Source organism: Pteronotus mesoamericanus, unplaced genomic scaffold (assembly GCF_021234165.1).
Source record: "Pteronotus mesoamericanus isolate MK-2021 breed Mesoamerican mustached bat unplaced genomic scaffold, CSHL_Meso_final contig_1108, whole genome shotgun sequence".
NCBI classification, from domain to species: Eukaryota; Metazoa; Chordata; class Mammalia; order Chiroptera; family Mormoopidae; genus Pteronotus; species Pteronotus mesoamericanus.
Genome location: NW_026555016.1, coordinates 554,222 through 569,822, shown reverse-complemented (window position 1 = coordinate 569,822; position 15,601 = coordinate 554,222). Strand labels below are relative to the sequence as shown.

Genomic DNA, 15,601 nt, shown 5'->3' with positions numbered 1-15,601 from the left:
TTATATGTAAATAGCACCAGATACTGTGAAGTCGGGTGGGGGAATGGGTAAAAGTAAGCAGACATAAAATTTAGCTGGGATAGGCAATTTCATTTAGTCAACGTACATTTAAACGATTTTATAAAGCAGTCCGTGGAGCTTCCCCATTTCCAAACATTGTTGGAATGAGAATAGAGAGCTGCCAATATATAAAATAACTACAGGTGCCCCACAGTGCCCTCATTTACCCATATTGTCTAAGACTGTGGTGCCCCATCCAAGGTAGAACTGCCTCACCCCCTTTCCCCAGTCTGGGTGATTGCACGGTTAAGTCTTTAGTATGGGGAAAAACCTCCAGCTTAAAGGCAGAGACAGGGGCTCCCACATGATAGCTCACGGAAGCCACCTGAGTAGGTCTGGTCCGCACACAGGAAGAGTGTGATACCGCCAGCACTTACGCCCAGACCGCCCTTACGTAACTGGTCCGGAGGGACTCCGCGAGCCGGAAGGCCCCGCCCCTCCCTAGGGCTCCGCCCCTCACCGCCGGCCAGTTAGCGGGTGAACAACCCTCCGGAAGCTTCCGCCCCTTTGCTTAGAGTGACGTTACAACGTAACACCGGCCCTAAAACCGTGCGGTGGGAGCGTTTCTCTCACTCCTTACTTCCGCTTCCTTCGAGTAAGGAGTCAGTCGCTGTCTACCCCTTTTTTCTCAGCCAGGCGACGGAGACATAGGCTTGAGATGTTTGGCTTCAAAAGAAACGCAGTAATTGGACTCAACCTTTACTGTGGGGGAGCCAGGCTAGGGGCTGGCAGCGGCGGCGCTGGCGCCGCCTCTCCTCCGGGAGAGCGGCTTCTTGCCGCGGGGAAGGAGGCCACGGCCCGGCGAGAGGCAGGGGGAGGGGAAGCTGGAGCGGTGATTGGCGGAAGCACCGGCGCGAGCCCCCCAGCCACACTCGCGCCCGATGCCCGGAGGGTCGCGCGGCCCTCGCCCATTGGCGCCGAGAGCCTTAGCGTCACCGCGACCCCCGTAAGGCGGCTGTTCGTGCCCGCCCGCCGCGCATCGCTGCCTGAAGAGAAGGAAGCCCCGGCCGCCGACGCCATCATGTCGCCCGAAGAGGAGCTGGACGGGTACGAGCCGGAGCCTCTCGGGAAGCGGCCGGCTGTCCTGCCTTTGCTGGAGTTGGTCGGGGAGGCCAGTAATGGCTCCGTTACGGGTGGCTCACTGCCCTCGACGCCGCCCCCAACAGAGGAAGAGGAGGACGATGAGTTGTACCGGCAGTCGCTGGAGATTATCTCTCGGTACCTTAGGGAACAGGCGACCGGCGCCAAGGACGCGAAGCCAATGGGCGGGTCTGCAGCCGCCAGCCGGAAAGCTTTAGAGACCCTTCGACGGGTCGGGGACGGTGTGCAGCGTAACCACGAGACGGCCTTCCAAGGTAAGGGGGTAGTCACGAAGGCTGCACTGTCTTTTGTCATCTCTCGCTCTAGTCACTGTGGGTGGAAACCGAAACGGTTCAGTATCGAAACGACTCTCATCCTATTTCTGAAACCAGAATATTCTGGTCATGAGTCATTGTTTCCGCCCACTCGATTCTTTTGGAAATAGCGCTGTTCAAAGGCCGGAAAGGGTGGGATGTCAGTTTTCAATTGGGGTCGGCCTGAGTTCTATAGAGCCCAAATAGCGATTTCCCCCGCCGTGGGTGGGCAGGCGAATCGTGCTCTGGCTTAGACAAAGGAGGCCGTGAGAACCCGCATGCGTTTCTTCCTCTCAGGTATGCTTCGGAAACTGGACATCAAAAATGAAGACGACGTCAAATCTTTGTCTCGAGTGATGATTCATGTTTTTAGTGACGGAGTAACAAACTGGGGCAGGATTGTGACTCTTATTTCTTTTGGTGCCTTTGTGGCTAAACACTTGAAGAGTATAAACCAAGAAAGCTGCATTGAACCATTAGCAGAAAGCATCACAGATGTTCTCGTACGGACAAAACGAGACTGGCTAGTCAAACAAAGAGGCTGGGTAAGTTTGTTTTAAGGTCGAAGAGGGGCCTTGGAGTAGAAATGGAATGGAGGATTTTATAGGGAAACTGGGGAGAGCTAAAGGTTTTTATGATGCACAACTCAATTTTCAAGTTCTAACGTACAGACTACTTTTTGCTTGATGTTGATGTAAGTAGTGAGTCCATAGAGGCAATAGTGTGACTGTCTTGATTTGCTGCATCAAAAATCCTGGTTTCCTGTAGCTATTTTTACTGGTTGGTGAGTCTTTTGCTTTTGGTATTTTATTGTAATTCAGCTGGATACTCTTCACACCAGTGGATTCAAGTTATGAAGCCGTTAAGAATCACCTGAGGATAGTAGTAAGAGACATTCCTCAATGTTAACCCCCCCCACCCCCCACCATGTTAAGTGGATTTATGTCTTTGCATCTGGGGGTTAATATTTGGTTCATCATTGCATAGAGGCGGGGCTTAGGTATTTCAGTTTTTATCTTTTTTTTGTAAGTCAGTGGAAACCCCCATACTTGAAAATGTGCTTTTTCTCTTTTGTTTTCTAGGATGGGTTTGTGGAGTTCTTCCACGTAGAGGACCTAGAAGGCGGCATCAGAAATGTGCTGCTGGCTTTTGCAGGTGTTGCTGGAGTAGGAGCTGGTTTGGCATATCTAATAAGATAGCCTTATATGTGAAATAATTGACTCTTAACCAACTCCAAGCACCAAATCCACATCCATCTGCTATGAAGTCAATGTATTTATGAAGTTGGACTCCAAGCAACGTAGAAAAGCAAGTGGCAAGCGGATTATGGCCAACAGGAATAAATGACATGGGAAAAGTAGTCCCCCTCGAAGAGTCTCTGTCTGAAAGATGCAAAGTTCAGTTTCAGCAAGAGGCAAACTCGTGAGACCATGGAGAAGGACTTTTAGATTTAGCGAAGATGGTAGTGTGGAGAGACTTGATATCCTTGTCTAGAACAGGAGAGTGGGCAGTAGCCAGGCTAGTCATGTAGAGTTCATTAAATATGCCCAATGAATTCATTAACTTCTATTGTGTTAAAAGAGAAGCACTAACAATACCAGTGAATATCAGTGTGTAAAGTGGATTTAAGCTACAACAGAACTATGACTAGAAGCCTCAGTACTGTCCAACAGAGTGTGGAGGGAAGCTTTTTTCCTCTAGAATTAACTTTCCCAGGTATGCTTCTTGAAGAATTGAAAGTCCAAGTGCTCAGGACTTATACACCTGTTCTACTTGGCTTGGTTTGAGTGATTTAGTTTATTAGCCTTGTAATGGCCAAGAATACTTGACTTAAGGCTCAATAACTGCAGTTAACAATGTGGAATGTCCTCAATTTTTTAAAGATAAAAACAACTTGTAAATGTATTTGTCTGTAAAAATTGTATATATTTTTACAGAAAGTCTATTTCTTTGAAATGTAAAGGGACGAGTGTCTCGAATTTCATTAGTTTTTTCATACCCTTTTGAAATTGACAAATTCTGTAGTTGCGAACTTCTTACAGCTTTTCTATTCTAAACTTTGTCCTGTTCAATTCTAGATTGTATACAGAACCAATTGATGTAATTGTATTCAATCTGGTTGTAATGGAACAATTCTGATTCACAACTATGCAGGCTTTAATTTTCCTATCTGATTTTGGTAAGTATTCCTTTTAGGGCTTTTTTTTTTTAAACCCGGTTGAAAAATTGAGCAATGGAAATTAATCCTTTCACTTTGTTACATGTAGATTTTCAATAATTGAGTCAAGGTGTGCTTTTTAAGGGGGTGGGGGGGTGGCAGGCAGATGATTTACAAATAATGAGCTCTGATTGGGCAACAACTTGCTTGAGTTCCTTCTGTTTGACCTAACTGGTGAAATTTGTGTTCATGAGCTCATCTGCAAAACTTTTAAAAAAGATATTCAGCTGTTCCAAATTGGACTTGTTAGCATTATGTGTATAAGACCACATCAGGTGGATGAGAGACATATGATCCCTTGTTTGCTTAATAAGTTGTAAAACTATGGCTTGGAAAACCAGACTATAGTCTAACCATGGTGCTTTTTTAGGCTGGCTTGTTAAACGCAGGTCTAAGCCTAGTATGACAATAAAAGAAATACTTAATTGTTTATTTCTAAATGATTCCCAAACTTTGTTTTAAATTTTTGCATTGGCATCTCTTTGGATTTCAGACTCGTTCTATTGAACTGGCATTTATTTCCTATTTTTTTTCTTTGAAATGCTGCTTGTTCTGCTCCCTCTATGGATATTTAAATCAATTCCTACGTCTTTACCTTGCCATCCCTGAACTCTAGCTCATATAATTTTAGGCACTATGAACCTAAGTAACTCTCCCTCCCCCTACAGGAGTCCACAGACCTTCGTCCTACATGAATTTTATCCTTGGGTAGTACAGTGGGTTCTGTGACAGTAACAGTCATAGTCATGAGGTGGGAGGAGTCCCTTTTTCTTGGACTGGTTGTTGCTTTTCTTACCTTCTGGGGGAAGTTTCCAGAGTCCCCTTAAGAATTTTCAGAGGAGGGGAGAATATCTTACATGACTTTGTCTAGAATCCTTTGAATTTGCGTATGCTCACCTAAAATTATAGAGATAGGTACAGAGTGCTATAAAGACTACTGGTTAAACTTGGCGGGGGGAGGGAGTGTCATCTGAAAGCTTCAGCCTCAGAACATGACCTTTAGTCTGTGGACTCCAGTAAAAATAGGCATGAATAAAGTGACTAAGAATGTAATAGGGAAGAATGCCTTGCCTGCCCATCTCCGAGCCATAAGGTCACATAGCTCGAGCTATTTTTACCTATGTATTTATCATTCTTGAGCATAAACCACTTATTTATATCATGTCTATCTCTAGGGACCTAAAGCACTTTATGTAGTTTTTATTCTTGAGATCTGATTAAGGTGACTGAACGGCCTGTCTCCCCATATCCAGTTGTGGAAAAAAGTGCATAGATAAAAGTTGGTGGCATTTAGAGGCCCCACTTCCCAATTTACTGGGTGTGACTGCTGAAATGATGAGGATCTTAGTAATATTTTGGGTCAGGGGCTCTGAAGGCTTAGGGAGCCCAAGTTCTTTGGGAAAATGTGGGTGGTTTTATAGGGAGAGGAGGCACTTTCCAAGTGCTGACTAGCTACATACTTCAGGCAAATCCTCCCCAATGGAAAAGGAGGGGCTGCTTGGAAAGATGGCTGTCTCAGCAACTTCTGTCTTACGCTTCTCTCAGGGAAAAAACCTTCAGTCCTCTAGCGTTGTCCATGTAACATTCTATCAGGGGTGAACACCTTGGTTCTGGTTAAACAGCTAATATTGTTGACAGCTGTACCAGTTTGGGTTAGGACCAACTACAAATTAATGTGGGCTGTAAAATATAGTGTTTCCCTAACTTCCTGTTTTTCCTGAGAAGAAAATAATAAATCTTTTATTCAAATACAAGGTGTGGTATGGGTGTTTTCTAAATGTTGCCTGTCTTCCTTCCCCCTCTTATGCCAGCCTTTTAGGGAAGTCAGCTGAGCAAATAAATGTAGGTGAATTAAGCAAAAGCAGCCCCATAAAGCTAATTTGCCTTAGAGCACAGGACACTTCCCTTCAGAATAACTCCTTTCATTCAGATTAGAGGTGTTGAGCTTTTAATTAAATGTATTATTGCTGTATTTGGAGTAGGTCTTGTACTTTTTAATTCAAGAATCAAAATCTCTCCTGATTGTTACTTATCAAGTGTTGGAATAATGTTGAAGTATGAGGGTTCAACACCCTGTCTCAATTTTCTGAGTTGAGGGAGCTAGAAGAAATAACCGGTTAAAAGTTTTAATACAGTTCATGGTACTAATTAATGTTTCAGTACTTTTATCATTCCTTTGCCAAAAAGGAGCTCAGAATAAGCAAGTCAGTTTCAAAAACTATCCTGTATTTCCTGACACCTTAAAATTACTATGGAAATGTGTGAATATGAGGTTTGCATAATGGTTTTAGGCCCTGACCTTTAAAGGCTGATTGTGTAGACAGAATCCTGTGCTTTCCCCATAAATACCAGAGACAGCAACATTTTACTACAAAGAAAGGGGTTTTGTACAAGTGCATACCAAAGCAGAGGGATGGAGGGAGGGTGACAAGACACAAGGCTCCAAACTGTGGCCCGAGTTCTAAGCAGTACTATTGCTCCCACTGACGTGTTCTGATATGAAGCCATTTCTGTGGCAATATTCCTTAGTGGAACACCTCAAAAATTGGTAACCAGGTAACATGAGTCACTGAGCAAGTCAAAATAATCAACACTTCCCTTCATTTCACGCAACCAGACTTTCTTTCAGTTCCTGTTTTGCAACTTTAGAGCCAGTTCTTGCTTCATACTGTTTCAGACATTTTCTTTAAAGAAATTGTGACAGCTGGGGAATTTTACAAAAAGTAAAGTGAAATAACTTGTACAACTGGTGTGCTGTATGGCTCTAGCCAAATTCCCAGAGCATGGAGTTGAAGATGACCACTTCAGTTTCTTAATTTATCCTAGTTTTTTCTGCCTCCACTTGTTTAGTGGTTACAGAGCTTTGCCTTATTGAACCCTCCCACACTGTTCAAAAGCTTATGAGTTTCAAGATTTGAAAACTTTGTCCCTCTTTGTTTCAAAGTTACAGTGTTATCTTAGGCATGTGAAGTATGTAGGAAGATGGGGGTTGGGAATCTGCCTGTAGGCAGATGTAACAGACCTTTCCTGAGAATTCACTCCCTATTCTTTACTAAAGATACTTCTTGTAAGGTTAAAAGAATACAAGTGGCAAGCTTTTGTTCTTTACCTGCATAAAATAATAGTTTCTGACTGTTGGGAAGTGTGTTAGGGCTGAGACAACTACTATGGGTTTTACCCATTATACATAACCATTTCCATAGCTTGTTTCTGGCATTGGTTTCTGTACTCTTTGCCTTCTCTCATCCCATGTTCAAGGATTACCTTAGTTTATTAAAAATTCTTCCAATACTGCAGTGAGCTCTAAGAAGCCAGATGTTGAGTCTCAGTCATTACCATATCATGGCAATGAACTGTTTACTATGTATTATGCACTGTTGGATGCAGGAATTATAAAGGGAATAATTCTTCCTTTTGAGAAACTTGGTCAAAAAAGACCGGGGAACAGTTGAAAGAAACATGACAACTAAATTCAGGGTGATCTCTGGATATGCGCAGTATGTTAGTACTATTTCAATGTTAAGTTTCTGGGGCATATTATATTGTGCTTATGCAAGAGACTGTCCTTGTTTTTAGGGAGATAACATCCTGAAGAATTTGTGCATAAGGAATGCATAGAATGAGAAAGCAACTGTGGCAGAATATTTATTAGGCCTCACAATCTAGTAGGATAACCATGGACAAAAATAATTAGATTACAGTGCACAAAGTGCTATAGTAAAGGTACTGTAAGAATAAGATGGGGCACAGCAGGGTGAGAACTTTTGGAAGCAGAAGGTGGGTCAGAGGTTGGACCTTAAGATCGAGTAGGAAACAACATGCACAAAAGCTGGAGTTGGGAAATAACCTCTACGGCTGTAGGGGAGATTTGTAGATAATTTTTTTCTTGTCATCATTTCATTTTTGCCTTCCTCCCTTTCACCATACATGACCAGTGAATATATTATCTCCTCAGTTTCTTCCATTTGAGGACTTAGAAAAATATTTGAAACACTGGTAGAAAAAGAAAGATGTCTTTTGGTCACAGAGGTCTGAATCCAGTGTAAATGCACAGCTGGGTGCATCGTGTTAATTTGAGAAGTAAAGATAGACTTTATTGTTTCCTCTACCTTGTTTAAAGTGGTGGCCCTGGACACACAATTTCAGGATCACAGCCGTCACTGGATCTCAAGTGCAGGAGTTGGCAGTGGCAGGCCTGCTTTGAATAAAGTTGTCTTAAGAGCATCACCTATACGATAGCTCGCTCACACGTCTCACCAGCCATGCGTCGTCTTTCCCCACCTAGGTTCTCATAACCAAGTTTTTCAACAGAGGACTGAGTGCTATGCTCTCTGCAGAACAGAGTTTTATTAAGGAACAGTCCCCTCCCCCACAGTTATTTAACTGGACCCCCAGGTACTGAATGGTGGCTCTACACTCCCTGATCTTGTTCCCGTGGGAGACTGTTACAGCTATTCCCATCCTGGTTTAAAAAAAGAAAAAAAAAAAAAAAAAAAAAAACAGTTCACTCTGACTGCCCAGACTTCCCCACGGGCTGCATTCTTGCCCATGAGCTCATTGTTTTGGCTTCTCTGCTTGTATAAATCCACAGCCAGTGCCAGAGGTCTCAGCCTGGGCCCCTAACTAGCTGGGCCTGCATTCCATTCAGAATTTCACCACCCCCTCTTGGTTTTCTTCCCGCCCTCATGTGGTCACATGTGTATGTTTATTCAAGTTAGCCTGGGACAAGGTGTGCTGGGAAAGAGAGCCAAGGACGCAGACAAGGAAAAGAATGTTTAACTGTTGGGTTTCATCCTGGCTTAAGTGAGTTTTCCACTTCATTTTGATTAAGAAATACTTCGATTCTGTGCCCCTAAAAAAATTAATTTCTTGTTCAGTAGAAGGAGCTCGTTTTGAAAATGTTGCTACACATTTCATAGTTTCCCTTACCAGGCTGATAGGACTCCCAGGTGTCCAGATTTGGGAGGGGAGATAGGGATTTTCCCTAGGAAACATCATTTTTATGTGCATTTTATTCCTCAGTCTGTATGCTCAGATCTCTCATGCATTTTGTCCTCAGCTCACACCTCCATTCCTGAGGTTGCCTGGAGCAGTTCCCACCCATCTCCTGTCCTTGGTGGCAAAGGGGGTTGGGGGGAGGAGAGACAGCTGGGCTCCTGCAAGGAGCAGCTGTTAGGTTTCACTGCTTGTTACTGAAATTTCCTGGGAGGATAGCTTGTTTGTTTCCTTAGGCCCTGAAAGCCCGGATCTAAGGCACACATCCACTGATGGGAAGGGCATTTGTCTTAGGTTTTGGATTAATACTATATGCTTAAGCCCTGGCTGGTAGCTCAGTGGGTTAGCACGCTATCTGATACACCAAGTTTGATCCCCGTCAGAGCACATACAAGAACCTACTAATGAATGAATAAATAAATGGAAAAACAAATTGATGTTTCTCTCAAATCAGTAAATAAAAAAACAAATTTTTTATGTATGTTTAGGCAGCTCCTTTGTACCAACTGTCTCCTTTTCATCATTCAAAAAAATGACTGGGGCTATGGGACGTGACATTGTTCATTTCTCAGAAATCCCTCACAAGGCAAGTGGAGAAACAGAAAGCGGGAAACAACTTCATGTCGAAATGAAGTTTCGTCTATGTTTCTGTATTTCGAAATGAGGACTTTTCAGAGCTTGTATTTGTGGGTTACTTGCTTCCTAAGCCCCTTCATGTCTCACCTCCAAGTTTCGTTGTCAGGTCTGAACCAGGATAGGGACGTCTGATTCTTCCTTATTAAAGGTTCCCCATTATGAACCTTGAAGGACATATAAATATTAATGCTAGTGAGTGAAAGAAAAATTTCTAATAACAGAATGAGGATTTGGAAGCAATCCCTGATGCAGGTTTTGTTTTTTAAATGCAGCTGCACTGTTTAAAGTACAGAAAATACTAACACACAACTTAGTGATAAAGTTTGTCCTCGGGAAGGAAATTAGTAATTGACTCAACTAGTACGACATAAGCCTATGTTTGTGCATGATAGTGTACCTTAAACAACGACCAAATTATTTATTTAAATTATTTCCTTGGACCCAAATACTGAATATATTTGAAAACAAATACTTAAAACCATTCAAGTTCTAGATCACTGTGGCCCAAATTACTATTTTGATAAATGTGCTCTATCTGAGTGAAACTGAATAACAGAATGAAGGACTAGGTAGAATTTTGTGGGGGTCTGGAGGAAACCTTCCCAGAATGTGCCACACTGGCATGAAGATTATTTTCAGCTAAAAACAAAGCCCAACAAGCTCAGGAAGGGGGCGGTGTGAGGGGCGCTGTGTGTGTGTGTGTGTGTGTGTGTGTGTGTGTGCGTGTGTGTGTGTGTGTGTGTGATTTTTTTTCTCCCCCTTACCTGCTAAAGAGATTCAGATATAAAAAAAACCTCTTTCAGAAAGGGAACCTTAGCATAATCCACCTAGCACAGGTGAATTATGAATTAAGTGTGACAGACTGGGAGGATCCCAGCAAAAATTTGTGAGCTAAATTTCCCTTTCTGTCCCACTGTTTCGTGGCCCTATACGAACTTGTTTACCAAATGTTTGCTCTTTCTCATACCCATGAATTGCCTATGTAGGGGAGCAAAAAATAATTTTCCTCTCATCTTAAATTCGTCTGGCTAGGCCAATAATCCAATTAAGAGAGACAGATTAACAGGAGAAAATGTCCAAAATTTATTATGGATGTTTGGGGGAAAGGCAAAGGTTTTTCTTGAGTCTTTTGTTTCTTAAAATCAATATCCAAAAAGGCATATTTTGCAGTGGAAAATCTTTGCACCCCTTCTTCTACCTCTCTTTCCTTGACTAAAATGACACATATCTCATTTTGCCGCACTGTCTTTGGAATATTCGTGCTTACGTGAATTCCCCACGCACACGTTATTAAAATTTGATTTTCTCCTGTTAATCTGCTCTATGTCATTTGAATTATTCAACCAACCAGAAGAACTAAAGGAGTAAGGGAAAAGTTTAATTTTCTCCCCTGTAAGCTGGACTTAACTGTCTTCTTATTATGAAGATGTAAAGATAAGCCCCGGCTGGTGTGGCTCAGTGGCTCGAGTGCTGGCCTGTAAACCAAAGGGTCGCTGGTTCGATTCCCAGTCTAGGGCACACGCTTATGTTGCAGACCAGGTCCCCAGTAAGGGGCACACGAGAGGCAACTACACATTGACGTTTCTCTCCCTTCCTCTCTCTCTAAAAAATAAATGAAATCTTTAAAATATACATATATATATATATATATATATATATATATATATATATATTTAAGTGCTTTACTTTAAAGCACTATACAAATGGAAGGAATTTCAGGAAATAGTCCTTAAGGGTTAACTCCAGCAATTTTCAACATTTTCATCTCGTGGCACACGTAAACTAATTACTAAAATTCTGTGGCACACCAAAAAATGTATCTTTTGCAGATCTGACAAAAAAAAACAGGTATACTTTTGATTCATTCATACCAGATGGCTAGTATATTGGCTGTTGTAATTGTTTTGTTTTTTTTTAATTTGACAACCTAAGGAAAAAGAGGTCAGGCCCCTGACTAAAAAGTCAGATAGTGCATGTATTCTTATTTTTTTATTTTATTACTATTTTTTAATCCACATGTGAGGATATGTTTATTGATTTTAGAGAGAGAAGAAGGGAGAAAGAGAGAGAAAAACATCAATGTGATAGAGAAACACTGATTGGTTGCCTTCTGTACACACTCCAACCAGGATGAAACCTGCAACCTACATACGTGCCCTGACCGGGAATTGAACCCACAACTATTTGGTATATAGGATGATGCTCCAACCAACTGAGCCACCTGGCCAGGGCAGGTATTGCATGATTGCTTTTTTTTTTTAATTATTTTTTAAGAACATTTTTATCTATTTTTTTAGAAGAAGGGGAAGGGACATCTATCAACTACTCCTCGCACGCCCCCAACTAGGGACCTGGCCTGCAACCCAGGCATGTACCATACTGGGAATTGAACTGGTGACCTTTTGATTCGCAGGCCGGCGCTCAACCCACTGAGCCACACCAGCCAGGGTAGGTAGTGCATGTTTTAAAAATTCTTGTGGTACACTGGTTTACTCTGTTAGCTATTTCCAAGTCAGTGAATTCCCTGGCAGAAGCTACTAAGCAGCAGACATCAGTAGGTAGAAGGCTGAATTAAAAGGTTCTCCAGTTGTATTCTGAAGCCCAGAGGGGAGACAAACAGCTTTCTGTGGCTGGACAGAGCAGTTCAGCCAGATGGAAAATGTCCCAGGGGTCAGTATACGACCTGCCTGCCAAATTGGCCTTGGTACCCGTTTTTGTTCAACCTGAAAGCTAACAAAGGTTTTTGTATATTTAAATGGTTGAAAAAATTATTTTGTGACAGGTTAAAATTATATAAAACTAAAATTTCAGTGTCAAAAAGTTGATTGGGACAGTCACTATGCCCATTTGTTTACATATTGGTCGTGGCTGTTTTTGTGCTGTGACCACAGAGATGAGGAGTTGAGCACAGATTCTGTGGCCTGCAAAGCTGAAAGTATTTACTCACTGGTCCTTTAGAAAAAAAAGTTTGCCCACTCCTCTACGAGAGCTAAAAAGGAGCCTTACAATGTGATGAAAGAGGCAGGCAACCAAGAATCAATAGTGGGGGAGGGGGGATGAAAGAAAGGAGTACTCTGGTTCCAGGGCCGGTAACCCTGCCCTTCCCATCAAGGGTGGGGCCTTTGCCACCTTGCCCTTTAGCCCAGGGGTCCCAGGGACACAGTCTGCTCCCTTTTATGAGTAACCCCGCATGCTCTCCCCAGTTTTTTCCTCCTCACCCAAGAGTTCTGTGGAGCTGTGTCAAGAGATTCACACAAGGCTCAGAGAGCACAACACATGCATTCTAACCCCAAACTGGAACCTTCCGGAAATGGAATACATCCCCCCTGTAACTACTGACATTCTTTCCCAGGATGCTCATAGTTCTCTGTGGCTCTCTGAGAAAACGTCCTGACCTCTCTGGTTCCTACCCATCACTGCACTTCCCCTTCAGTTGATGTGGCTGATGGGTTCCCTCAGGTCTGATGGCAATGGCTCACGCACTTGGATTACTCTTGTTCATTCTTTTCTCCAGTTCTTTCTACCTTCAGACCTCAGCCCTGAAACGCCTCCCTCTAGAGTTTTACCCATTCTTCTGGGTCAAGCAGCCCAAAGTCAGATTCAGGGCCCCGCCCCCGCCACCGGGTCGCACAGCAGGAGGTGAGCAGTGCTTCCCATCCTGTCTCCACCACCCCCTTCCCACCCCCATTCTTGGGAGTACTGTCTTCTGTGAAACTGGTCCCTGGTGCCAGAAAGGTAGGGGGCTGCTGAGATGGTGTGTGCTGTCATTTGAGGTTAACACCAATACCACTCTTGTTGACAAACTTAGTCTTAGGTACTTTCCTGAGGCTTTCTTCTTCCTGTAGAAGGTCCCTCCCACCCTTTAAAGCTGACACTTCATCACCTGCCTGTGAAAAATAAGCCCCGTCTGCTCTAACTTCCCCACCCAATTGACTCCCAATACCAGAGATGGTGGAATTGAGGCATGTTGTAGGACAGGGTGCAGTGATATGCACAGGAGAGATGAAGCATGCAGAAGGCCAGCAAATTGCTGAGTGCTCCTCATTTCTGAGTGTTTGCAAGGGGACCCTGGGTCTATGTCATTGTACTTAGGGGTGAACTTGGGAGATCTTAGTTCAGCTGGGTCAGGATTCTCCCCTCCCCCTCCCAGCTTCCCCAGGGTAATTACTCACCTAATTAAGTGGTGGCCTTCAGACTAAACTGCAACCACACACATGGAGAGTCAGTATCCAGTCTAGCACGACTCTCCATGATTCAAGAAGGCCCCCCCGCCCCCCGCCCTGGTTCATTTACTCCAGTGGGAAGGCTGTCAAATTAAACTGAAGTTCTCTCTTTGTAAAGTGGGGAGAAGGGCAAAGCAAGAAATGAAGGATCTGGTTGGAGAGAATGTGGAGGGGCACTTCTTGTATTTGGTTCTCACTCTATCTGGCTGCCCTCCCACAGCCCTGAAGGTTTGTCTAGATCATCCAACCGTAGCTCTGAGCTCCTGAGAAAGGTGCCTTATGGCTGAGACATTCATGCCCTGGGCCAGCAACTGAGTTCCTATGCTCTGCTTCACTCCTAGTTGCCAGAGATATTGAATCTGAACTATGGTGGTGACGGTGACCCAAAAAAATAAAAAAAAAAAGGCCTCCAGAGACTCTTCCCGCAGCTGTGAGCACCTGCTAGCAGGGAGGCCCAAGGGGTTGGGGAAGTCTAGGAGCTAAATTTAGTCTGAAGGCCACCACTTAATTAGGTGGGTAATTACCCTGGGGAAGCTGGGAGGGGGAGGGGAGAATCCTGACCCAGCTGAACTAAGATCTCCCAAGTTCACCCCTAAGTACAATGACATAGACCCAGGGTCCCCTTGCAAACACTCAGAAATGAGGAGCACTCAGCAATTTGCTGGCCTTCTGCATGCTTCATCTCTCCTGTGCATATCAAGATCAGTCCTATCACCACTCTACCCCCACCTCAGTTCTCAGGGGTGCACTTCCTCTGAGTCCTTCCCTAAATGACTCCCAGTGCACCAGAACTTGGGCCCCTCCACCACATCTCCCTGGCCTTGGGTTGCAGCTTCCTCTCTCCCAAGTCCTTCCAGGGCTTCAGAGGTCAACAACGAGGTGTCTGGCCACACTAGTCCCCTCTGTGGGGCCAGGAAAAGGGGTTGCTTGGGGTCAGGTTCCCCTTCTTGAAAACTTCAGTACTGACCCCATACTGACCTCAGTGTCCAGAGGAAAGAATCCTTAGGGACCTTACAGAATCTTAGCTTTAAAATGAGAGGGGTAAGGGGGCAACCCCAAAAGAAAACCCACCCTGAGAAGTGAGGGACTGGAGGCCGGAAGGGAGCTGCTGAAGGGAGGTGCTGAAGCTGGAGGGAGCTTTAGTAGGGGCTGTGTCTGCATTTCTCACCTGTGATTGGTTGTCACGCCAAACTCCAAACCTGCCCAGCAACAGCGAGAGGCCCAGCAAGGGAGGGGGAACTTCGGGGAAGTCAGCTGAGCCAGGGCCACCGCCCAGCCCACGGCTTCCAGGAATCGCTGGGAGGGCCCCAGCTACTCACCACCACCCCTCCCTCATCTAAGGATTCTGCCTTTAGCCTTCAGTACGGACCAGGCTCACTTCTCTGGTTCCCCACATCTGATTCTCTTATAGATTCACCAGAGAGAGGAACACGTCTCTTTAGTGTTGCTGTTTAGGCTGAGCAGAGCCATCTAGACTGGGATTTCCTCCTACCGCCTTTCCTCACTTGCTCCTTGCCCTGGGCTAAAATCCATTTTATTTTCCTTTTCCTCCATTCCCTTTGGCCTCCTCCCTTGCCCATTCTGAAGGGATAGGCCAAAGCTTTCCTTCTCAGTCACTTCCAGCCCAGGGAGAGCCTAAGTCCCGAGGCAGAAGTCTGAGTAGACAAACCCTTGTCTGTCACGAGGTCTGGGTGTGCTCAGGCCGTGGTAGTCAGAGTGCAGTTGTTTCTGCAAGTCTTTCTGAAGGCTCCTCTTCAGCCAGACTATGCGGAGGTGTGGAGGTAGGTGGGTGAGGAGGGAGGCTTCCAATGGGTAGAGGAGTCTGATTCTGTAGCAACGACCCCTTCCTAGGCACAGGGACCCCTAGGAAGCCTGGCTTCCGGAAGGGGAGAGACCTGGACTCAGCTCTCAGATTGGTCAAGGTCAGGGAGAGATCTGTCTTATGGAGAAGGCTGCCTGCTCTCACACCATCTCTAGCAAGCTATGTACCTTGAGATAAAATGGGCAGACGGCGGAGGCAGGAGGGAGGAGACTAGGGTGAGACATCTTAGAAGAATGTGTCTTTGGCAGGACAT

General features: G+C 44.6%; 1 protein-coding gene across 1 annotated transcript; it reads left to right on the top strand.

Moving 5' to 3' along the window:
* The first annotated feature begins 613 nt into the window (after positions 1-613).
* On the top strand, positions 614-5,426 carry MCL1 (MCL1 apoptosis regulator, BCL2 family member). The gene is made up of 3 exons (XM_054575406.1): positions 614-1,415; positions 1,752-1,999; positions 2,537-5,426. The coding sequence occupies exons 1-3, from the start codon at positions 719-721 to the stop codon at positions 2,651-2,653; spliced, it is 1,062 nt and encodes a 353-aa protein (XP_054431381.1). The 5' UTR covers positions 614-718; the 3' UTR covers positions 2,654-5,426.
* The last annotated feature ends 10,175 nt before the right edge of the window (positions 5,427-15,601 follow it).